A 23,866-nucleotide genomic window follows, 5' to 3' on the forward strand; every position below is an offset into this window, starting at 1 on the left:
CTAGGTTTGTCTCACCTGCAGTAACATTACACGTTTATTTGTGGTCATTATGATCTTGTGGTTCATAACATTGGAATGGTCCACATAAAAGTCAGACCATGCAAATTTTGATGGCTCTCTGAAGAAAATTCCTTGATGAAAGCGACCTTTCCCTTCAGCAAGCTGCAAGATGGCCTGCACATGGGAACCAAATAAAAGCGTATTATCGTTTTATTCATTCAGGTTAGTAGCAACATTCCAGCAAGTTTGCACATCAGTTGAGTAATGACCCTTTACAAAATCTGTAACAAATCAATTAATTGATTTATTGGTGACTTTAAAAAAATCACCATTCACGATTCGTTTATCCAAGAAGAAAGTGACAGTATATCTCGACTCAATTTCAAAGGAAGCAGCACTTGGCAAAGCATGGCATCAAAAGAAAACATGCTTTGGTCTGCCTTCAAGTCTCCTCCCTCATCCATGATCGAGGGCATCACTTTTGTGAATTAACAAGAAATTAAGTAACTTCCTTATGGTTTTCCATCGCAGTGCACAGATCAGGAAGAAGGGCTTTATCCACACCCATCTCGCTTGCTCTACACCCCCTCCCTTTTATTTCCACTGTTATTCACTTCTCTCCCAAAAAACACCTTGTGAGAAGTGTGTAGTGTCTAAGGAACCTGCCAGGCCTCCTTATCAAATAAAAGGTCCAAATTGCTTTAAATGACACCTTTAACAAGAGAACTTTCGTTGTTGCAACTTTGAGAAACAAAAAAATTTGAAGGTGCACGATGACATAAATATAAAAGAAATACACATTAACCCAACACTAGAGAGCAGAAGATGGCTCCCCTTGGGTATGAAGTATTCCTTGGGAAGAATCAATAAGACATACACAATCTTGGCAAGGAGGACCTTTTCAAAACATTGGACAGGACTTGACACAAACACACGATGTAGAAGTAATACATATACATTTTTTATCCGAAAGCAAAGAGCCTTCTATTAGAAAACTTGAGAAAACATTACAGAACAATGATCCATGGGGCACTTGACCTATTAAAATGGGTGGCTGGCTGCTATGCAACCTCAGCTCACTGTCTAGGGTGTCTCAGAAACAAGTGCCAACAACAAAGGAGAGGGTCTGTACAATCAACATATCCCTCAATCCATGAGAGTGTAAAAATGCCTGCAGGCCATGCCTTGCAAAAATGCTCCCCCTTTCGGCAATCTTCCTGGTCCCCTCCGTGCCCTACTCCCAAGTGGGTTACAGCGTATAGATAATATCATGCCAAATGTTGATGAGGGTGGCTGCAGGCCGAATCTACTGCCCCCCATCACCAAAGTGCAATGTGCTACCGTGATATTCCAGGCTATGATGCCAGAAACCACCTCCCAGACACCGCCCTCTAGAGAACTCGGGGTCTTTAGCAAGAATCATGGACCGAATCCTGAATATCCAGGTTCATCTATGTTGTAGGTCAGAGAGACCATCACAACAAGGGGACATCGCATTGTCCCTTTGTCAACCAAGCTGCCATGCCCCAGGTGAAGTCACATCGGGTAAGTTGCATCCTAGCCACCATCTTGAGAGGGCATTTCCAATTCTTTGAGTCATTGACAACTCCATAGGCAATGGGCTATCATCTCAGTGTCCCCGGTGTCATATCATTGCACCTACTCCAGCTCTATATGTCACAGACTTGCAGAGGGGACCAGGAGTTCCCCACCAAGACCTGATTTTAAGAGTATTAGAGGATGGAGTAATCATCAGACCCCAGTACTTGGAGGACAGACGCATTTTAGATGCCCTCAGGATTGCCATCAGATAGATGCAAGTCTCATCCCATCAGCTGAGGGTTGAGACATGGAGAGCCACAGGTACACCCAAGAAGCAAAAAATTTGCAGATTATGTACCTTAGGGGAGATAGAGCCGGAGGAACATTTTCTATGTACCTGTCCAGTCTACTATGAGATCTGGACGCTATCACTGCCTCTTTCAGGAGGGACATGTATTCGGGCCTCTCTCCTGACTGTCTGACTTTCAGGACCAGGTCTATGTTGGGCTCTATCTGATGGAGATGAGGCGATATAGAGACATCCTTCGGCACCAAATCATAGAGCAGCAGACGATGGTACCACAAGAAACATGGGTGGACTGAGCCCAACGACACGTCACAGATTTCTACACATTCGAGTTGGCCCTTGGGCATGTTGGGGTAGAGGAGGAAAAGATCAACGACATGAGGACAGCATGGGTCAGTGAGATGAGACGACAACGAGGAGATACACAGCTGCAGACACAAGAGCCACATATGATGCATCGAGGGACCAAAGCACGCACGATGGAGGTTCAGCCCATGATAGTCCTACTCGATGGAGGCCACCCGACTAGAGGCGTCACTATCGACATGGCCTGCACGGTACAGAGATTCCGAAGACCATGCCCCTTGCCACAGCGTGAGACGACTTGACGGACTCAGATACGAGATATATTTGGTCTTTTGACTCCGATTCTCAGTCTGATTTTAGCCATCTATCCCTAGCTTTGTACTTTGAGTTTGAGTTTTGAGTTTAGTTTGGTTTCTCAGCAAAGGGCCTTATTGAGCCTGTCACCACAATGTAAATATCCTAAGTCAAAGTATAGTTGACCATTTATTTGATCATCATTAAAGAATTTTCCATCTAGGTTAATTATGGTCAAAAGAGTTCTTCTATTGGTCAAAGAATTGACTACGGTCAAAGATACTTGACTTTGGTCAAGTAAGCCCTGACTTCGGTCAAAAAGACTTGGTTTATACCAAGAAGGTTAACTGTGGTTAACCAAGATGTGCCAACTTTGGTTGGAGAGCTATGCCAACTTCGGTTGGAGAGACTTGACTATAATTAAGGCACCTCGACCCTTGGTCAAAGCCCCCTAATCATGATCAAGAGTGTTGACTCCGGTCAACCAGAGAATAAATATATTTTTAGTGTGTGCAGATGTGTTCAGTGGGGACGCCCACAGTGACTAGGATTAGTCCACAATTTATTATTTTTGCATGCAAAGCACTAACAATTAATGGGTGCCATGGTGGTGCGCTTAAATTAATTGTTGCAGGTACTAGGAAGGGTTATTTTTCCCAAGCGCTATGGAGCCTAACAAGCATCTAGGAGGCTATTCGCGTGACCAAGTGCTTCGAAGACTCCAGAGTTGCCCTTAGCGGCATGAAATCTGTCGCCTGAGGAGTCAGAGGATCTGGCGGTGTGGCAGTTCTTTATAGAGAGCATCTCAGATCGATACTCACAGTCATGAGGAGAGACCATCGGGCCAGATATCTTTGGGTACGGATCAGGAGACCCCCCCTGAGAGACTTGTTTATTGCAGTATGCTACTTCCCCCCGAGACAGTCTCGTTATGCCTCAGATGGACCAGGACAGTCACCTTTTGAGGATTTGTCAGCCGATGTATTGGAGTACTCACGCCGCGGAGAGGTCATCCTTTTAGGAGACTTCAACGCGAGGACATCAGACAGACAGGCAAAGATTTTGGACTTTGCTGAGGATCCAGTCTTAGTTCCAGCTGCCCCAGATGAGAGTTTTCCACGCTTATCTTCAGATAGAGGGGTAGAGGTGACAGATCAGGGACATCGCCTATTGGAGCTTCTCTCATCGCACGGCATGGTCATTTATAATGGACTTCGACAGTGGCCGCATTCATCCACAGCCACATGTCTTCCCTTCGCGGGTGGTGGTACGAGCGTCATTGATTACGTCTTGGGTCCCCCGACTTTAATCCCTTTTGTACATAACCTCACAGTTGACCCTTTTATGCCTTCAGCCGATCATGCACGTCTGCACTTTATTCTTACCCAGATTCCTCATGCCCCCCCTTCTAGACATCATGAGCGTCAGCCATACTATGAGGTTCATTTTGACCACCAGTTTGATGATATTTATAGCCAGCACTTGAGTGGTCTTCTCCGTCCGCACCTTCTCGATGCCCTACCCTCCACACAGGATCGGTGGGACCTTGTACATACCTCCATCATCTCGGCAGCCCACAAGTCCTTCCCCGTCACTTGCCACACATCCAGTCCTCCACCAGTCGGTCTTGTGCCTTGTAATGGATGGTATGATGAGGAGTGTAAAGAACTCCGCAGGAAGCTTCGCCTTGAGACACAGGAGAAGTCTCCCCTCCTCATTGAGACCAAGAAGAGTTACAAGCGTTTGGTGCGACGCAAAAAGTGCCAATTTCTAGCCCGGAATGAGGAGGAGCTGAGAAGTTTACTTTTCAGTTGTGATTCCAAGGAATTCTGGAAGAAATTCCTTCGCTTGAAATCTCAAACTCCTCTTACAGACCCGCAGGTTTGGCTTGCCTATACTTCCACTTTATATGATATTCCAGACCAGCCACAGATCGACTTATCCCATGTGCCTAGACCCACCTCCTCTGCCTTATTCTCATCCATTAGTGTCCGAGCAGCAGCTCATCGTTTGAAGACTGGGAGAGCTAAGGACCATGATGGATTGCAAGCGGAGTATGTAACCCATGGGATTGATGCCTTAGCTATAGTCCTCTCCCGTCTTTTTAACGAGTCCATTTGTACAGGTCTTCCACCTAGTTGGCTAGAAAATACTATAGTACCCATACACAAGTCGGGGGATCCTTTGGAGGCGTCGAACTACAGGACCATTATGATTGGCCATGTCATGGCCAAGATTTATGCGACCATTCTAGAAGGACATATAAATGACCATGCCGAGGCGACAGGCATGAGAGCTAGAGGGCAGGCAGGATTTCGTGCAGAGCACTCGACTCTAGATCATATCTTCACACTCAGGGCTTTGATTGAGGAGGCGAAGTCACGTAAGCAACGGCTCTATTGTTGCTTCGTGGACTTCAGAAAGGCATTTGACACTGTGCCGCGTTTCAGACTCTTCCAGCGACTTCGTGACTTGGGATTCAATGGGCGATCATGGCCTTGTATGAGAGAGTCACAGGTAGAGTCAGGACACGGGTGGGGCTGTCGGGGAAAGTACGCAGTACGATAGGGGTGAAGCAGGGGTGTCCTTTGTCTCCGACACTCTTCGGTCTCTATATCGATGAGTTAGAGATGTACATACAGACGATGGGTGGTACAGGTTCTTTACTGGCAGGATCCACGATACCGATTCTCCTCTATGCAGATGACGTGGTTCTTATTTCTTCCTCCCAGCAGGGTTTACAGGCACATCTCCATGCACTCCACAGCTTTTGTCAGGACAGAGGGTTGTCTGTAAACCTTGGGAAGACCAAAGTCATGGTCTTCAACACGTCATACCAGGTTTATAGGAGAGGCAAGTTCTCTTTCACATTTGATGGGCAGGAGTTGGAGCTAGTCAGGGAGTATACATATTTGGGTGCCACATTTAGAGGTCCAGTCTTCACCATGACGCATGCAGCACGAGATAGGATCAGTAGAGGGCATGCCGCCTTGGCTCTTCTCGAGAGGCAGTGTGCACAGTCACATTTTCAGCATCCCGACACGAAGTCCTTACTTTTCGATACGCTGGTGAGACCTGCAGTCATGTATGCTAGCCCCTTTTGGGCAGGAGATCTCAGTGTTGCAGATTGGAGACGAGTAGAGAGGTTACAGATCATCATGTTCTCCAGATTGATCAGAGCGAAGCCCACGGTACCGCATCAGATTACGTTCGCAGAGTTCGGAGCTACACCCCTAGCGCTAGATGCAGCATTTCAGTCAGTTACATACTTGCATAGGATCAGGGCGCTCGGAGACTCAGCAACAGGCAGAGCACGATTACCGTGGCTAGCACTGACATCCTCGCAGATGTTAGCGGAGAGAGGTCATACTTTTTGTTGGTACCACACACTCTCCACATGGCTCACCTCGCTGGGCTTGGATATGGATAGGCTGCCACCATTTCGATACAGCATAGATGCCCCTCGCCTCCCTCTCACTCGACATGAGCTCAGCCAGGTTATCAGGGCAGATTTGTTGCAGCTACACACGTTTCGCACTTGGGTTCATCCCACAGAGCTTCCTACGAAGATGGCCACATATCGTGACCATTTTCTCAGGATTTCAGAGGATGGCTTCATCATATCCCCAGGATATATCGGCGTTCATATGTCGCACTCACTCAGGATTGCCTTGGGCCAGCTCAGGGTATCTTCCCACAGATTAGACGTTGAGGCCGGCAGGATGCGTCGTACAGCTACCGGACATAGACCCAGGCGAGAGACTAGGATATGCCCTTGTTGCACTATGGGGGAGGTGGAGACTGAGGAGCACTTTGTTTGCAGATGCCCTTTCTATTATGAGATCCGTGGCAGATTTCACTGTTTATTTGGGCACGGATTTGGACCTCTCTCTCGGATTATGGAGTATGAGGATCAGTATTGCTTAGCGTTGTTCATCAGGGAGATCACCAGATACAGAGAGAGATTCCTCAGAGAGCACCGTCGCATCCCTGCCAGAGACCTGGTTATTCATGAGGAGCAGGACCATGAGCACAGAGATAGCCCATCTTGCCAGAGAGCACCGATGGTTCCACCCCGAGGATGTACATATGACATGATCCGGCAGCACCGCAGGATGATCTTACACAGAGGCCGTACCCGTCGCTTTATTTCTAGACGACGGAGGATGATGGCAGATTTTCGGAGGAGATTGCTCCATGGAGACTTGGCACCGCCAGCAGCCCATTTGACACTTGCCCAGATCTTCACACTCATGGCAGGAGGCATGGTCGATGGCCATGACTTCCATCATTTCTTTGGATCACAGACCCCTTAGGGAAGACGATGTTCCTCATATTTCATATTTTACATTTTGTATCTAGGCATTTTTGGTACTCTATTTCATTTCATTTTGTATCCAGGATTTTTGTAGCCATTTTTGGCATCTTAGCAGTATTACGATGAGGCCACCTAGTTGGCGCATCGTTGATGATGTATTTTCCTTTCGGATGATTTTGTGTCCCATAGGCCATGTATGGCCTTCCGTGGACCTTTAATAAAATTTCTTTCTTTCTTTCTTCTCTCTCTCTCTCTCTCTCTCAAAGATAGAGCATACAGATGGGTGGTAGGAAGCAAGAAAAGAAGGTTTCTAAAGAGCAAACTTCCTGAAAGTTTCAAGAATCTTTAAAAGAACCCTAGAAAGTTTTTCCAATAGCTACATGGCAACAAATATCACAAGAGGAAAACATCCCGGGAAGACATGATACAATTTGTCAAGGACCTCTACGACAGAGATGGGAAGAAAAGATTTACCTAAATCCTCTATAAAAACAGTAAATGAAATCATAACAAAAGAAGATGTAGGGGAAGGTATGAAGAAGCTAGCAAATGGGAAGGACCCAGACACACAGCGACCTCTTGCTGAGATGTTGACATGGGGTGGCAAGATGCCAAAGGGAATGCTTACCAAGCTCATGAACAAGGTTTTAGATGAGGGATTCCCCTCAAAATGGCAACTTAACAAGTTTGTACTGATTCACAAGGGAGGAGACAGCAAGGTGACAAAATACTACAGGATAATCAGATAAGTAGCCTAAGGGCCAAACCGTATGGCACTATTATTGACCAAAAACTCAGCAAATGGGCGGAGATACAAGGGATTAGGGCATCATCCCAGGCAAGTTTTCGCCCCAAGCACTGAACAGTGAGCCATTTTGTTGCTATAAAGGGGCAACGGAAGGGAAGAATTGGAAGAGGTATAGATTTTGGATGAACACTTACTGTGATTGTACCATTAAGATAAGGCTCAGAAGTACAATCTTTTAGTCAGTGCCAAGAAAGCTAGCTTAGTAAACACAATTTTTCAGTTTGAGAAACTGACGCTAAAAACTCAACAGTGAACATGAGATTGGACACTTACATACAGATTACCTAGCCTTTTCGAATTCTTCCATCTACCAAAGATCATAATGAGCTCAGTGACTGATGGTTTGCCAACAAAAACCATGATATCCACAATATGACACCATTTATCAGATATCTTCAGATGGCACTGTTATAATATGATACTTACACAAACCAGCTATCATGCAGAAATAGTAAGGGTCTATAAAGAAATGAAACAATCAAGGGATCAGAAATGAGCGAGAAGATAGAAAGGAAGTTCAAAAGATAAGAATAAACCTGTCCTATAGCTGCCTTCTCATCATAGCAGCACAACACTCCATCAGGGCGAATAGCTCGTGGATAACGAACCCTTTGGAAAGATGGTTCACGTTCAAATATCTCAAAGCACCTTGTACAACTTGCACCAACACCATTTACAGTTAAAGCAACAAAGTCAAGAACTCCACTCGTGGGTTCCACGACAACACCAAGGGCTGCTTTTCCAAGACCTTGGATGAAACCTAGAATTCCATTCTCTTTAGCCTTTTCTATAGGCTTTCTTATCATCCCTGACACACCAAAGGCAAAGCCTTGAGCAATAGCCTCAGTGCCTTGCACTAGCCCATCACCGACCCCGGCAATACGTCTAGAGCGGTCCTGCATAAAATTTGACCAGAATCAGGATTTCTGAAATAAGCATGGTAACTGCAGACATTAATTTGGTGCACGCCCTTGTCACAATGAAAGCAGACATTCACCAGTTTTGAACGAAGCTGCAAAAACTTTCCATCACTGGAAAGTTCAGCAACAGTTTCACTCAAAGTTGCCAGAGTTGAGCTTGTCATGCCAAGCACATCAACGCCTGAAAGTAACATAAATGGATTGTGTATTAAATCTCGCCGCAGACGATCCATAATGGCTGGAACTATGGCACTTTTTCTCATATACCGATTCTTATGAACAACACTCCTTAAATGGATCTGAAATCAAGATAGCAAACACAGTTTGACTGTCAAAAGATTCTCTTTTTCATGAAAGTTGTCCACACCGGCATAAAGAAGAAAGCATGATTGTTTTGTTATTGATGTAATTTGATGCATCCAATCTAGCTAGCCTAGAGTACATGTGACAAAGACAATAATTTGCAGTCACAAAGCAGAGTAACTCACTGGCATCTTAGACGTATTTCCAAGAGTGGTCAATACGGGACCCCACATGCCAAGAACCCCTCTAGGCCGTTGCCTTGGTGCTGTTTCCAGAGTCAATTTCAGCCTGACTTCTGAGATATCAATTAAACTGTATACGAAAAATATCATCAAATGTCAGTCAAGGCTTGATCCAAATACACAGACTGCTCAAAGCAAAGCCACACAAAAACTACCAGGACATATATTTAAAAAAACTAAAGTGCAAGTTAACTAATGTCTTTAATTTCTATCATTGTGATTTTAATACATACTCAATTCTCACTTCTGGATCCACCTGACCAATATCAGAACCTCCGGAAAGCTCATCTAAATGGAGGTCATTGTAGAAATCCATAACTGCCCAGATAATGGGCTCCTGGACATTCAGCCTCCAGGGGCTTTGTGTGACCTGAACCAAGTATTTCCAAAAAGGAGGCTACAGCATCAATAACACAAATAGCCTGATACATAAAACATTGACAATAAGAGTATGTTTAAATAAAACTTACTTGGACTCCAATGTAGGGGTAGACCTCCACGGCTTCTGATTTCTCATCAGATATTACAATTGTTATCTTCAAGACAGGATCATTTAGGTTCTGTCTTCTTTCAGGAACAAGAAGAACTGGAAAGATTGTTAACGGCAACTGATTGTCTAATTGTAGATAACCTAGCAATAATTTCAACCTGCTCGGGAAACACCAGTGCTACATTATCGTTCTGAATACAAAAGACCTAGACGAGGTCTTGTGGAACTTCAAAATACAGTTTCTAAAAATAGAGAAAAAAGAGGCAGATTCCGTGGATTTATACAAATTGTGCAGATAAAACCACTGATACTTATGAAAAACAAAAAGATTACTCTAAATGGTTTGCCCCTTAGCCTTTCCTCTCTCAGATGCCCCTATCACCTCTGACTCCCCCTTTCGACCACCCCGTCTGCTCCTCAAACCCTTGAGTACCACTCTCATAGAGTCACCTCTACTTCCTCACCCTCCTGCCTTGCTAATGTGCCATGCCTACCTAAACTGATCCTCCACTCTGCCGCAACAACCTTCCTGCACGTCAACCCCCCCCCCCCCCCCCCAAAAAAAAAAATTCCCCCAAACTTGCATGCACGTGCACACACACACACAAAATCCCACCTGCTGGAAAAGTGGTTCGCCCCATAAGCAGTGTAAGTTTTTGACTCAGTTCCATCTTCAAAAGAAGTCGTCCTCATGATATGTCATCAAATGGCTAAGACAAAGAGACTTTTTAAAGGACAAGCTACCAATTACTTCTCAAGGGGTTTCCACATCAACAAGTGATGGAGCAATAGCCCATAGCTTACTTAAAACCGTGTTTCTTTTCCACTGAAGAAGGTCGGTATGCACAATCTGCACATGTGAAATACCAAAAGCCAATCTTGACCAAAAATACCAAGTGGAATACCTAGACCGAACGGGCGGAGAGCTTGCAGCCCCTCCCCATGACCTCCCTCCCTCCTGCTGCTCACTCCCTCCCTACCTGCTGCCCCCTCTCTCCCCAGAGAGAGGAGCAGTGAGGCCAAGAGAGAGGTTCTGTGAGTAGGGAGGGAGGAGCTGTGAGCAGAGAGTGAAAAGTGGAGAGGCATAGAGAGATTAGACATCAAGTTAAGATGAATCCATTGCTTACATCTCCTAAACATCCCAATGTGAGTGCAATGCAATCTAATATCTCTACACAAATGACATAAGCAATCAACACCCTAACCTCAGCTGAGAAAAGAAATTCATCCCTCTTGAAAAGCTACTATGCACCTTGAAAAGAAACAAGTTTGAAAGAACTGACTACAAAGTACAGCATCAAAAAGACCTTTTCTGTGTAAGAAAATTGATAAATCCAAAGGACAATAAGCATATATTGATAAATCCAAAGGACAATAAGCATAAACATACCTGCGCATTTTTCCTATATAGCCCATTGCATAAGAGAAGGAAAGTTTCTCCATGCAAAGGTACAAAATCTCACGGGGCTTTAAATCAATCACAGAGATGCCAACACGTCCAAGCTCTACTTGAATATCTAGTTTGGATGAGGATGATGAGCCATCAGTGTCCACATGCGGAGTTTTGGATGATCCACCAATTCCTGTTGACGGTTCTTTCCCTTCCCGTTGAGCCATTTGCAGTCGTTTTCCGTCAATTTCACAAAACCTGACAACTTTACTTTCACCAACCTCCAAAACCTGACAGTAGAAGCTCATGGACAGACCCTTTTCACGAGGATAATGATTGCCAACTCTATTGATGTCAAAGATCTCACTGGTTGATATGTTCTCTCTTACTGCAATTACTTCCAGACCTTGTTCTCCACACGGATCATCCCAGGCATACAAGTTCGCTGAACAGGGTTGCAAATACTGCCAAGCACTATCATCGAGACCGCTTTGACGGTACTGTATTTCAGTATGCTTCATATGGTTTTCGAGCCTATGAGAAAAAAACAAACCAGGTTCAAACAGAAACCCAACCATCTATAGTAAACTTTTTAGATTAATATACCATATTTTTCAAGAAATAAATACCTGTAAGGTCCTTGAATAGATCCCTGCCGGAACACAACTAAAAATCTCGAGCCTTCTTCGTAACCTCTCACTTCAACCCTTATATAATGTCTCTTGAAGGAATCCTTTCGCATAGCAATGTGTAAAGTCTCTTCCTGTGTGATTGAAAAAGGAAGCGACCATTGTGTATCATCAATCTGTACCTAGAAGACCCATCCAATGGTATTGTAAGAAAATTGTGACCTGTAGGTTAAAACCAAAAACCATTGTAGCATCTTAGTAAGAAGAACAAAAAAGTTCCTTCCATTTTCATTATTTTTTGGGGAAACAAAAGGCCACATGTCTATGCTAACCAAAATGGCCAGGTTGGCTACGGTCTGAGCATGTAGACCGTGTCTAATAAGGCAGTCCTGCAACCCCTCCTCTTGCCACCAGAGCTCTTCCTCCTTGAAGAGGATTCAAGGAAAAAGAACCTACAGCCTCAGAGGTAGGTTCAGATGCTTCCCAAAGGATTAAGAGGTCTTGAACTGGTTGTCGAATGTAGGCTCTCTATACATGCCGAAAAGCTACAAAGGAGAATCTAATAGTGGATAGATCACCACTAGGCAATGTAAGACAAGACAAGCCATGGCTAAATGGGTGGACAATATAGGGAAGAAATGCCATGTTCATGTGTGTGGAGCATGGCCAAACACTAGTATCCATGCAGCTCTTATGCTAGACATGGGGAGCCTATAACCAATCTTAGGAAGATGAGGCCCCGCAGGTACATAAGGGGAAGGGAAGAGAAAAGAGGAGGCAACCAAGAGAAGTACAAAAGGAGGTGGCAAAAAATGTGAGAGAATGAGAAAGTAAACCGGTTTATGTGAGGAAAGAAGAAAAGATATTGGTCCCTTCACTCTACGGAGGAGGCAAGGCAATTGAGGGTGGGGCATCAGAGCATGTGCTAGCTTTGTCATGTGCATGGTGTACCTAGGGTTGGATAGCAGGTTAACGTGGGTTACGGGATAGCATAGGGCTGGATGGCTGTTTTTAGCCGAGATTGCTATATATAGAGATTGATTCATATATAGTGCTCGCTTTATATGGAGGGAGCTATTCATAGCATTGTGCTATCTATAGCAGGTTTCCTTCTATATAGAGGGAGAGCCAGTGCTATTGTGTAGATCAGTTGAGCGCTCCTCAACTGATGGATGGGGCTTGGACCCAGTCCGGGACTCTGGCCATCTACATGGCGGATCATAGGTGGTGTATCCAAGGTCCCCTGGACGGGCTCAGGTGGTGTGGGACGCCTGGGTTAGATACGGGCCTATGGATGAGTCGAGCTGTAGCCCACGTGCTCGGGGGTGGTCGGGAGGATCGAGGCACCTGCGCTATGATTTTGGTTGTATCGAGGACAAGATTCTAGGTCAGTGATAGGGTCATATCCTATGGGGTCGTGTCATTTGGTATCAGAGCCGTCCTATCACAATTGAATTCAACGCGAGGCATGCAGAAAAGATGTCTTCCAGGTAGGCTTTTTGAGATTGCTTTTGCAAATCTGAATTTCCGCTCAGGTATGGGCTGAATCGTTGGCTGATGATGTGCGCTCATGATTGGGAGAGTTGTGGAAGAAATAGAAGTCCATAGGCTGTGTGCTCTCTCTCGATTGCTACGTGTTTCAAAATCGTGATTCCCTAAGAAGGGTAGGCGATGAGAAGACTTGATGCTTTCAGCAAGAGATATGAGGATGGATCATTTCTGACCTATAACTACCCACGCTTGGGTTGTTGATGTGATTGGCTGTGTGGGGACGCGTGACAGTAGGCTGGTTAGGAAAAGAATTCGCTCTAGGTTCTCAAGGATGAGATTCCTACCCTAGAGACCTAGATTTGCTGCAGTTGAGAAGGAGGAAAGAGAGAGCGTTCATAAGCCTAGAAAGCGGCTTATCTAGGAGATTCGGGCATCAGAGACAGGGGCGATATAATTGGAGGCAGGCGCTTGGCTTTGGGAAAGAGCATATGGCCTGATTTTAGCGCGTTTTGGCTATTTTTGGCTAGCTGGAGAAAAGCGGGACAGGATCTATTAAAAGCGAGACTGCTTTTTTGTTAAAAAGCAGATTGCTTTTTTGTTTTTCTCTAGCAAGGAAAGCATTTGTTCTAAATTTAGCGCGTTTTGGCTATTTTTGGCTGGCTGGAGAAAAGCGGGACTAGATCTATTAAAAGCGAGACTGTTTTTTGGTTAAAAAGCAAGTTGCTTTTTTGTTTTTCCCTGGCAAGGAAAGCACTTGCTCTAAATCAAGCACCCATCCTAAATTTGCCTAGCTTTTGATGGCCCTTCCTGGCTATTTATATATTCGGGATTTCTCTCTCTTTCTCACTTCAGCACTTTGGCGCATGAAGGCGAATTTCCCACCCTCTTTCCGTCTGAGATTAGCCTATCAGATTCCGCCATCTTTCTTACTGTCCTCTACTCGCCTTCTTCCTTGATTCCACGCAGCCCCAGATTCTCTTTTTGTTAGTGTGAAGAGCACGCGTTTGGACGCAACTGTTTTTCTTCTAGTCCCTCTCCCGTGTGAGATATTTTCCAGCCATGGAAGGACATCAAAGTAATGCGACACCTACGTTGGATTATTGTTTTATTGAGATGGAGGATGAGGGTACATCGGAGGTTATTCCTCGTAGACCTCATGACCTGCTACGAGAGATGGATTCCTTGATGGATGAACTCTGGGCAGCTCTTCACTACTATAAAACCCCTCAGTACCATAAATATATTAAAGAAGGCTCATGTTGTTCTAAATGTAGACAGCTTGTTTTAGAGTCTTTATACCACTTCCGAGTTATTGAGAAGCAATGAAAAGGTTGAAATCCTCAATTTTGACCGACACCCAACTATTTTTGGCTCGACTGGATCTTTTGAATCACGTTTGGTTCAAGATGTTTCCCTATTTTGTATAAATTGTAAACTGTCTTGTTATTGAATTGACCAAGTTTTGGTTAATTTGGGTTTGATTTGTAACTAGTGGCATTCATAATTTGATTGGTTTTTTCAAATTATATAACGTGTACTTTTGTTCCATATATCTTGCAGTTTTTTAGATATATGGTACATTGAGGATGCCTAAGACTTTGTTACATCTTAAACTGGATTTAACTAAGACAATTGAATTTCCCTTTCTCGAATCTTGGTGCGTAGATTCCTGTTTGGTTTCTATTTGAAGTTTTGATCTCAATGTGATTGTGAGATATGGCGTTTCTTCGAGTCACTGTTTGGACGTATGAAGGTTCTTATTGACTAGACCAGAATGAGTCTTGTTGGATACCTTCTTTGACTCATGTCCAAAGGCGGGGATTCTGATTCTCACTCTTTTAGCCCGAGGTCATGGATAGTCAGGATTCAAGAGTTGTTAGGGATACTACCTACTGGGTTTTCTTCTTTGACCTATTGGTTGGGGTATTGTAACACAAGGGGGTGATGAAACCACATTCAAAAAAGGACTGAGAACGGATTTGCCACCCTGACTGAATCTGGGATGGTTTGAGTACAGAGGGATTGGCTATCCTAATTCACTAATATTGTCCACCGAGTTTTATATTTGCAGTATACTTTGGTGGTATGGGCCACTAAGGTATGTTACATTTAAGATTCTCTGATGTGGTGTTATAATCCAGCGTGAAATAATACCCAAGGACCTCTAGGGTGGAGTACAAGTAGGCTGAATTGAATTGGGGGCAACCTGATTAGATTATTTTTTACGAGGGCTGACTAAGATTCTTTACCCTGAGAGAAGCCATGTATTTTTTGGGTTCAACCCTAGAGCTCCATAGTCTAGACTCAATCTCAGGGAGGGTTACCGCATATCTTCTAATGATGGTATGTCAGTGCCTTGTTTGGAACTTGATGTTTCTAGATAAGAGATCCTAAGAACTGGATGATCCTGTGATCGGAGTGGTTTATTGTGCACAAGTTTATACAGGATATTCGGTAGTGGATCTTATTTTAAGAGATTTCGAAATGGATCGTTTCCGTAGTCTTTGGATCACATAGGATGCTATTCCTATGATGGTTGACTATATACATGTCTAGAACAGTACCATTGACTGGATATAGCCAACTGAATTTTTACTGATTATCCTCATGTAGGGGCATTTCGAGGATAGATCAAGGGGACCATATCTTTGGTCAGGATTTTGCCCATTGATACTTCCATGAAGATTCTTCCATCATGAGTTATGAACGGATACCTAATTGTTCTACGATGGAAAGTCTGTCATGTATTTCAACCCAAGAATTTGAATTACAAGGGTATTCCATTGAGGGATTTTCTGAATACTAAGTAATTCAAGAATTAGGGTTGATAGAAATTGCAACCCAAAAATTGGCCTCGAGGGGTTCAATTGATGGGGATGTTCGAACAATGATTCCTTAATCTCAACCTAAGATTTTCAGTTCAAGGATACTCAATAGGTAAGGTTGATAGAATCATTTACCTTTAAGTACGGATTTTACCATGCTTGTGTACAAATATGTCAATGGAATTAACTCTGTGGATTCAGTTACTTGATTTCTCGAGAATATTACTCGACAATATGTAACCTTGTTTAGATTGAGAGATTTACTTTCCTTGGGTTAGTTATCAAAGATTGTGGCTTTGGCCTTAGATTTTCTTTGATTTGAATCTCATGGAACGTATAGCACACTCAAACTGATCGTCAGAGTATAATTATTGGCATGGACTCATCTTCACAGGGAGTTTCAGGCTTTCTGGTGAACTCAGGAGTGAGTTCTTAGAGGAAGGGGAGTATGTCATGTGCATGGTGTACCTAGGGTTGGATAGCAGGTTAAGGTGGGTTACGGGATAGCATAGGGCTGGATGGCTATTTTTAGCCGAGATTGCTATATATAGAGATTGATTCATATATAGTGCTCGCTTTATATGGAGGGAGCTATTCATAGCATTGTGCTATCTATAGCGGGTTTCCTTCTATATAGAGGGAGGGCCAGTGCTATTGTGTAGATCAGTTGAGTGCTCCTCAGTTGAGTGCTTCTACATGGCGGATCATAGGTGGTGTATCGAAGGTCCTCTGGACAGGCTCAGGTGGTATGGGACGCCTGGGTTAGATACGAGCCTATGGATGAGTCGAGCTGTAGCCCATGTGCTCGGGGGTGGTCGGGAGGATCGAGGCACCTGCGCTATGATTCTGGTTGTATCGAGGATGAGATTCTAGGTCAGTGATAGGGTCAGATCCTGCGGGGTCGTGTCAAGCTTGGTGCATCTCACCATATTCAAATAGTAGACTTGTCAAATTGGCGAGCATGCAAGGGTCCTCCAGGGCAGCCTCTTCCAAGAGGGTTATATTCCTAACGGAATGGAGGGGGTCCCCTTTTTTCTCAAAGACTACATCAGGGTTGAGTGGCATTTTCAGCCTCAACCTTGGTCTCTCTCCAGCTTTTTTTGAGTTTTTGCTTACTCTTCTAGAGTGTTTTTTTCCCATGTCGTCCAGCATGATGTATTTCCACATCGAACTTGCTCATGTGGGTTTTTTTTATACTTAATAGAAGTCTCTTTCATGGAAAAAAAAAGAAGGTTATAAGTTGTGGTTGCAAGGGAGGTAGGCCCATAATTTCTAAGGTCACATGGATCCCCCTTTTTATGAAGTATTATTGTGATGATCACAGTTGAGTGACGTGACCCCACCCCAGGTTCCTTTGGATTCAGATCAGGATCACATCATCGAAGTTTTGTTTCTTGCTCAAATGATCCATAGCAAGCCATTGATTTAACATCATATTTTGCTAGCAGAGGTTGGGGCTACCGCTCTACACCTTGGTACAGTCTTTCAAGTGGTCAATTACCTCCATAGGGTCGAGGACTTTGACACCACGACATCACAAATCGCCATGACTGGCGTTAACTTCATCTATTGCATGGAGGCAGAAGGAGATCAAAGGCGCTAGTATGCTCAGACATGCAGATGGTTTGCAGGTTTGGGATACCATATGGACAGACTGCCACCGTTTCTTTGAGACTCCATCCATTGCACTCACCTACCACGAGATGAATCACATCATCAAAGGGGATTTATTACAACTTCACACATACATGGCTAGCACCTCCTGAGCTGTCTATAAAACTCAGCTTCTAGAGAGATCACTGCTTGCAGATCACAGAGGAGGGGTTTAATGAACCCCCATGCTACACTCAGATTCATCTCCCACATGCATCTAGGGTCTCGGTCGGGTAGGAGATGGAGGGGGAATGAAAGTGATGAACAAGGGGAGCCAACAGTGGTGAGGGAGAGACAAAGCAAGGGACAGAGAACACCAGAAAGCAAGTAGGTACCACAAAATGAGGCAGAATCACTCAAATCTGAGAAAAAGGGCTCACAGATGACTGATAGGGAATTGCAACATGTTTAAGGGTATGAAGAGACATTTTGTGAGGTCCTAAGGCCAATTCTACAATGAGGTATCTCCCAAAACCCACCTTAATTTAAGGAAAGACTTTGACAATTTAGATAGGTATGTCATGGACTCACAAGATGGTGTTGCCTTAGGAATAGAAACGTCGCTCTCTCTTTCAAGCTTATTATGAAATGGATTACAATGAATCAGTGAAGGACTTGTTTTCGAACTGATCCCTCTTGTCCTCGTTGGTGCTCAGTATTGCCTTTGGGAGTGCAGACATGCCAATATCATTTGGACTGGGATTGTAGACCTGCTGCGCAGATTTTCCTCCTCCCATTTGTTCATTTTGGGGTTCCCTGGCATGGCTCTCCTTTTCTGGGCCTCATATCTTTTACTAGTTTCAGGACTCCTCTTTGGCTATCTTAGTGTGGCCTCAAGATGTACAGTTTGGTAGACTTCAGGCAGTCCCTTCTTCTTAGGACATGCCTGCACATGAATCAGACAATTCATCGGAGAGTGTAGCGAGTATTACTACCAGGCACGTTGGAGATCTAGATGTACAAGGGCTATTGACAGCACCCATGTCCACCCACCTCATACCGTGGCCTGCATTTGGGCAGATACTATATACACTCTCATGCTAGGATGCAGGGTTGTTCTAGGTCAGCTAGGACCAAGAGGACAGTTTCTCTCAAAGAGAGGAGAGGCTATTCTCTCTTTTCTGAGACACAGCGCGCGACAGTTCTAGCTTTTAGGTTTTCATTTGTTGAGACTCTGTGAGTGGTATTTTACCACAAGATTTGCATGTTTTGCATGATGTATTCTCGAGTTTCTTCTCTTGGATGCTTCTTTAATACTTAAATAAAAGTCTATATCACCACAAAGAAAAAAAGGGGAGAAAAAGTTTAATAAAGAGGCAAGTCCTTTCACTAGATTTTCCTTGCGTAAGCAATAAGACAATGAATCGTTGATTGGTGGCAATTGATTTTTTGCATTTTCGGCTTTTGCAGCTTATGGATAATAGGTGGCCAGTGTCGCACATAGAGTAAGGATGAGAGGTTGATCCTTGCTTCTTTAAAAAGTTTCAGGTAATGAGAAGATGCATGCTCTGCTCTTTCTTTCATTTTCTTTTTCAAACATTATTTTTTTAAAGGCTTGCTTTAGTTTTATGAATTCATGATCTCATAAATTGCTTACTCTTGTCATTACAACCATGTCAATTGATGGAATTACAGGGTCAAAGGATGGGCTACCAACAACATACAGCTTTTCTTTTCTTCCCAATCAATTACCCATTGAAGAGATTCTTCGGATATAAAAAATAAGAAACTATAAAAATTGTAATGAGCATTTAACCTGTATTTGTCTTTCTAAGATGAATATTGATGTCCTCTGTCAAACAGCAACAAAGCAATTCTCAGAGCTAGACCCAGTGAAGTCCATCCCAATTAAATCCGTTTGGAACATAAAAGAAGGCATAATAGACAAATGTGCACTTCTTGTTTTGTTTTTTTTTCCAAAAAGATTACTTCATTAAGTATGACTGAAAACCGCAAGAGCAAGCTCAAATGTGGGAGTACATCATGCCATGCATGAGAAAATAACCAGCTCAAAACGAGCTAACAAAAATCCAACGTGGAGGCTGAAAGTGTCACCTCAACCTTCAAGGAGACTCAGAGCGGAAAGGAGATCCTCCCCAAACTCTGAAAAAAGTACCTCTCGTGGCAGTAGCTGCTCTAGAGGATCCCTACATGCTCTCCCAGATGGCCACCGATGTGTGTACAATATCAATCCATATACTTGCCATAGACTGGGAGGGGTGAACCTGGGAACCCACTTGTTTTTTTTGCATTCTTATGTCAACAAGACCTCGATAAAAGGCTGCATATGTTTGCTTCATATTTCATATTCAGGTAAGGCTAACTCATTGGATTAAGTAATTGTGTTTTTCCGTTAAGTTCCAGCTGAATTAGTTTCCAATATAGATGGAGGTTAATTAAAAAAACATTGTGCATAATGCAGGTAAATACTGTGACCACTTTGATTTAAAAAAAGACCCATGTAACCCTTTCCGTGGAACATTTTCTGCAGAGCTAAGAAAAAACACATGACAAGATTTGATAGTTATAAGATTGTCTCTCCACATAAAGGGTCTAGATGGAGCATAGCTCTTCCATATTTATATCATCTACTCTATACAAGTTATGAGTTGTTAAGGAATTTGAATAATATATACCTGCAAGTTTTCATGATCATCTGCTGTATGGAGAGGAAAAGTGATTCTCCAATCAGATGGTGTTAGAGTCTTTGGCTCATCATCACACTTGTGCTTCAGATAAATCGTTTGTCCCAGCCTATTTGTGAATGTCATAAAGGGACGAAATACTAAAACCTGCAAGTCAAAGAAGATTTAAGGCTCTCACTAAAGCAAAAAAAGAGAGTGCGGAAAAGGCCTTTTTAAAACAGTATATATAACCTTCGTTGGAACAGTCTGATATGGACAAATTTTTGCTGAAAGAATAAGTTTGTAGTAGCTCGATTCTGTCTCAGCTAGAGCTTTCAGTTCCACATACCCATCCTGGCGCAATATACTCAAGCGTAAATATCTTCCTTACTGACAAATTCAAAATCTGAGAGGAAAAGGAAATGAACTAGAAAAGAGCTGAAAGTTACCTACCGCTTGACCTAAAGGGTAAAGTGATGTTGGAGGTGCAAAGCATGCTTTTTCGGTTTCTGCTAAAGCAACAGAGACACCCATCTTTTCTACATTTAAATTCGACACCATTGTATACGGTTTTGTCATCTCCTCATGCCGTATCAGTTCTAAAACTTTTGGATGTGCACCAGCCTTGGGTTGTAAACCCACTTGCAACTTATTTCTATGCTTGATCTCCACAAACATGCAATGCAAGGGTGGACACTTCTGTATATCAAGCCAGCAGGGAACGTAAAATCTTATTCTCCTTGCCACCAATTCCTTCCCATCAGGACAGTCTAGTAAGATCTTAAGTATCCTGAGAACAAAAGGTAGGGCAACACTTTAGAGATTCTGCCTGAAAACAATTGGCCCTTGCTGGACACAATTTTCAGTTAGTCATCATGTGTCTGCTTCCATAAAAATTAACAGGACCATATACAAGTTTCAATCAAGTAAAACATGCACTTAATTACGAAACTGAAGGTCCCTTTGTATAAATTTGAAAGTTGACAGAAGCTTACCTTCCTGTTGAGAAATTCTTTACCAAAATGTGCCTCGCACTTTGCTTATAGGGATGGGAGATTAAAACAGGAACCTTCAAAATAGAACAAACAAAGACAATTAAAACAGGAGTGGCATTCAGAAACCACAGGAGCTCGGTTATCTAATATAATAATAACAGGAATAATGGACATCCATACATCATCTGCCTGCCAACCCCCTTGAGGAATCCAAGTCAAATATAATGGTCTCCGTATATCGGCATGGAATACTTGTGCTTCTTGGCCAGGTTCCACTATGCCTCTTTCTCTTACAACAAACCCAGTTCCTGGCCATTTCTCAAACACCGAATACTCTGATGATACTGGAAGAAAGTTGTACAATATCAAGGGGGCAACAATTAGAATGCGCCAATCCTTCAAAGGATCCAGTTGTGAATTCAAGCCTATTTCTTTTGCTTGTACATCAAGGCAAATCCAAACATTTTTTGAATGTTCGGTGCTAGATCCCTCCTCTTTTAAACAACAAAGAAGCTCTTCTGCTTCAATTAAAGAGCGTAAGCTGAGTCGTGATACAGGCTGTGACTTCCATCTAGAATCTGATTGTCCTTTACAGAGAACAACATCACTCCAATTGTAGAGCACTTGACCATCTCCATGTGGTCTTACTTGCAGAATGTAATCTGGACTACTAGAGCGCAGGCTCGCTATTGGTACTGAGTTACTATCTCCTGGCTCCAATGTCCCAATAATCAATGGATTATTGCCATCCATACCCACACACTTTCTGGAACGAATCCAACGTCGGCGCCTTACAAACTTAGTCTTCCCTTTCAAATTACCTGACACAGGCCATTCTACACTTTTAAAATCAAAGGCATAAGACCAACCATCTTCATCTGCTGCACCAATCCTGTCAACTTTCCAGTTGTCTGTCCATTCCCAACCCACTGGCAACTCTGCTTCAGGAAAATCCTGCCACGAAAAAGAGAATTTCAAAACTCATCTTCTTTCTAACCTTTTTGAATTAAAAAAAAGAGTAAGAGTAGTAACTCCCTTAGGATGCAACAACTGCAGGTTTAAAACTCTCTCTCTCTACCAATCGTGCGTCAAGCAAAGCTCGTCTGCCAAATTACACAGACGTCAACGAATGTATGCAACCACACGCATGCATGCGTACATGGACATGCATATGTGCAGAAATGTGTGTGTGTTTTTTATTACTGTTTTTATTTATGAGCAGTAGCTGTCCCACTCTGGGACAGCTATGGATCTAAATGCTTTCTTAATGCAAATTTTCTTTACCCCCCCCCAAAAAAAAAAAATTATTCACTCCAGGATCAAGTCACCGAAACGCAGAGGTGACAAGCTGACAAGATTGACCTTTACAAATTATTCCATCAAGATAAAATGGCACGTTAACAAACAAAAAGTGATTTTCACAAAAAGCAAGTTGAATCTGAGAAAAAATTAAAAAACTATCCAATGTCTCTTTGATCTTGCCTGTGTTGCGTCATTCATCAGACACTTTAAAACTTTGCATCTTCTTACTCAAACACGCTGATGAGCATCATAACCTTAATGTCTCAGAACTCAGAAAGGATCGTTTTGGGCAACTCTATGGTGTCTATTGAAATACTTTTTCACAAGCATGCACTATTGTATTTCTATTCTTCTGATAAGGAATGGGATAGCACAGAAAGCACAGAAGCTGCCTCCTTCATTCTTATTATTATTTATTTTAAGGATGAAAAAAACCCCTCAAAAAGTCATATGGAATGGAAATCTTGTAATCTCATGGTTCCTTTCTCTAATTCTTCAAATATTTTTACCTGAACTGAGAAAGAATAGTCACGTCTGCTCCAGCGTCTAGGATCAGTTGGTAGAAAGTGACCAGGCCAGGTGCTCCCCCACCCAAGAAGAGGTTGATATCGTTCATTTTCAAAAACTTCCTCAGTTGCACATGTATCTTGCAGAGGATTAGTGTTTCCATCAGATACATCTGAGCTATCTTTCTTTAAAACTGATTTTGAGCGCTCATGGTTATCATCATCAGAAGAACCGATCCTTGCAGGACTTCTATCAACACGATCCGTGTCTGAGCAGGTGACCCTTGCATTTGCTGATTCAAAAGACAATGCCACATCCACAGGGAAGTCTGTTACATTTGACACCACAACCAAGGACCTGAATATAAGTTGCTTCTTTCCATCCTCCACAATTGTTTCAGTAGCTATAGTATCACTGCCTAATCTCCAGCAAGTAGCCTTAGCTGCATAATTCAATCCTATATTTGTCCAGCACTCCTGGTTTTTGTACGAGACCTGAATCATTCCTGGTTTTAGACCTAGATTCTGATACTTTTCAGGGGAACTGGTTTCCCTCTCCTGTACTGAAGGAAAGAAAAAAAATCCATAGCTGATTTTTCCGCAATGTCCATTCGGTGCTTTATCCTGCATTCTCACCACAAGTCATGCATTGTAAGATGTCATATTGACAAAGCTTCACAATACTATGATCACTTGATGCTTTCTTTTCAAATCCAATTTAGGCATGAATTTAATACCTTGGATGCTTCTGGCAGCATCAATTCTTCCCACTTCATCTCAAAGGCACATACAGGTCTAGATTCATTTTCTTGCTCAATTTTCACATTGTACCTGTCAGGTTCTTCTGATAAAGAGAATGAACAATACCCAACCAGTGACCCTGCTCAAAGCAGCACAAGATGAGGGCATGAATAGACTGAA

The 23,866-nt window shown here is 43.1% G+C and overlaps 1 protein-coding gene across 1 annotated transcript in view; it reads right to left on the minus strand.

The window, feature by feature from the left end:
- The window catches only part of LOC147897604 (pleckstrin homology (PH) domain-containing protein), a 185,759-nt gene that overhangs the window by 14,035 nt on the left and 147,858 nt on the right, over nt 1–23,866 (minus strand). The window contains exons 45-59 of the mRNA XM_087380060.1: nt 23,683–23,825; nt 22,949–23,569; nt 21,318–22,091; nt 21,138–21,211; nt 20,596–20,932; nt 20,395–20,496; nt 20,155–20,310; nt 11,550–11,731; nt 10,921–11,454; nt 9,511–9,688; nt 9,274–9,410; nt 8,984–9,110; nt 8,573–8,794; nt 8,112–8,471; nt 16–174 (exon numbers count right to left, since the gene is read on the minus strand). Coding sequence (XP_087236186.1) covers nt 16–174; nt 8,112–8,471; nt 8,573–8,794; nt 8,984–9,110; nt 9,274–9,410; nt 9,511–9,688; nt 10,921–11,454; nt 11,550–11,731; nt 20,155–20,310; nt 20,395–20,496; nt 20,596–20,932; nt 21,138–21,211; nt 21,318–22,091; nt 22,949–23,569; nt 23,683–23,825 — 4,106 coding nt within the window. The remainder of the gene's footprint in view (nt 1–15; nt 175–8,111; nt 8,472–8,572; nt 8,795–8,983; nt 9,111–9,273; nt 9,411–9,510; nt 9,689–10,920; nt 11,455–11,549; nt 11,732–20,154; nt 20,311–20,394; nt 20,497–20,595; nt 20,933–21,137; nt 21,212–21,317; nt 22,092–22,948; nt 23,570–23,682; nt 23,826–23,866) is intronic.

This window comes from Dipteris shenzhenensis, chromosome 10 (assembly GCF_047967505.1).
Source record: "Dipteris shenzhenensis isolate YYH24624 ecotype China chromosome 10, Dip_SZ_1.0, whole genome shotgun sequence".
Taxonomy (NCBI): Eukaryota; Viridiplantae; Streptophyta; class Polypodiopsida; order Gleicheniales; family Dipteridaceae; genus Dipteris; species Dipteris shenzhenensis.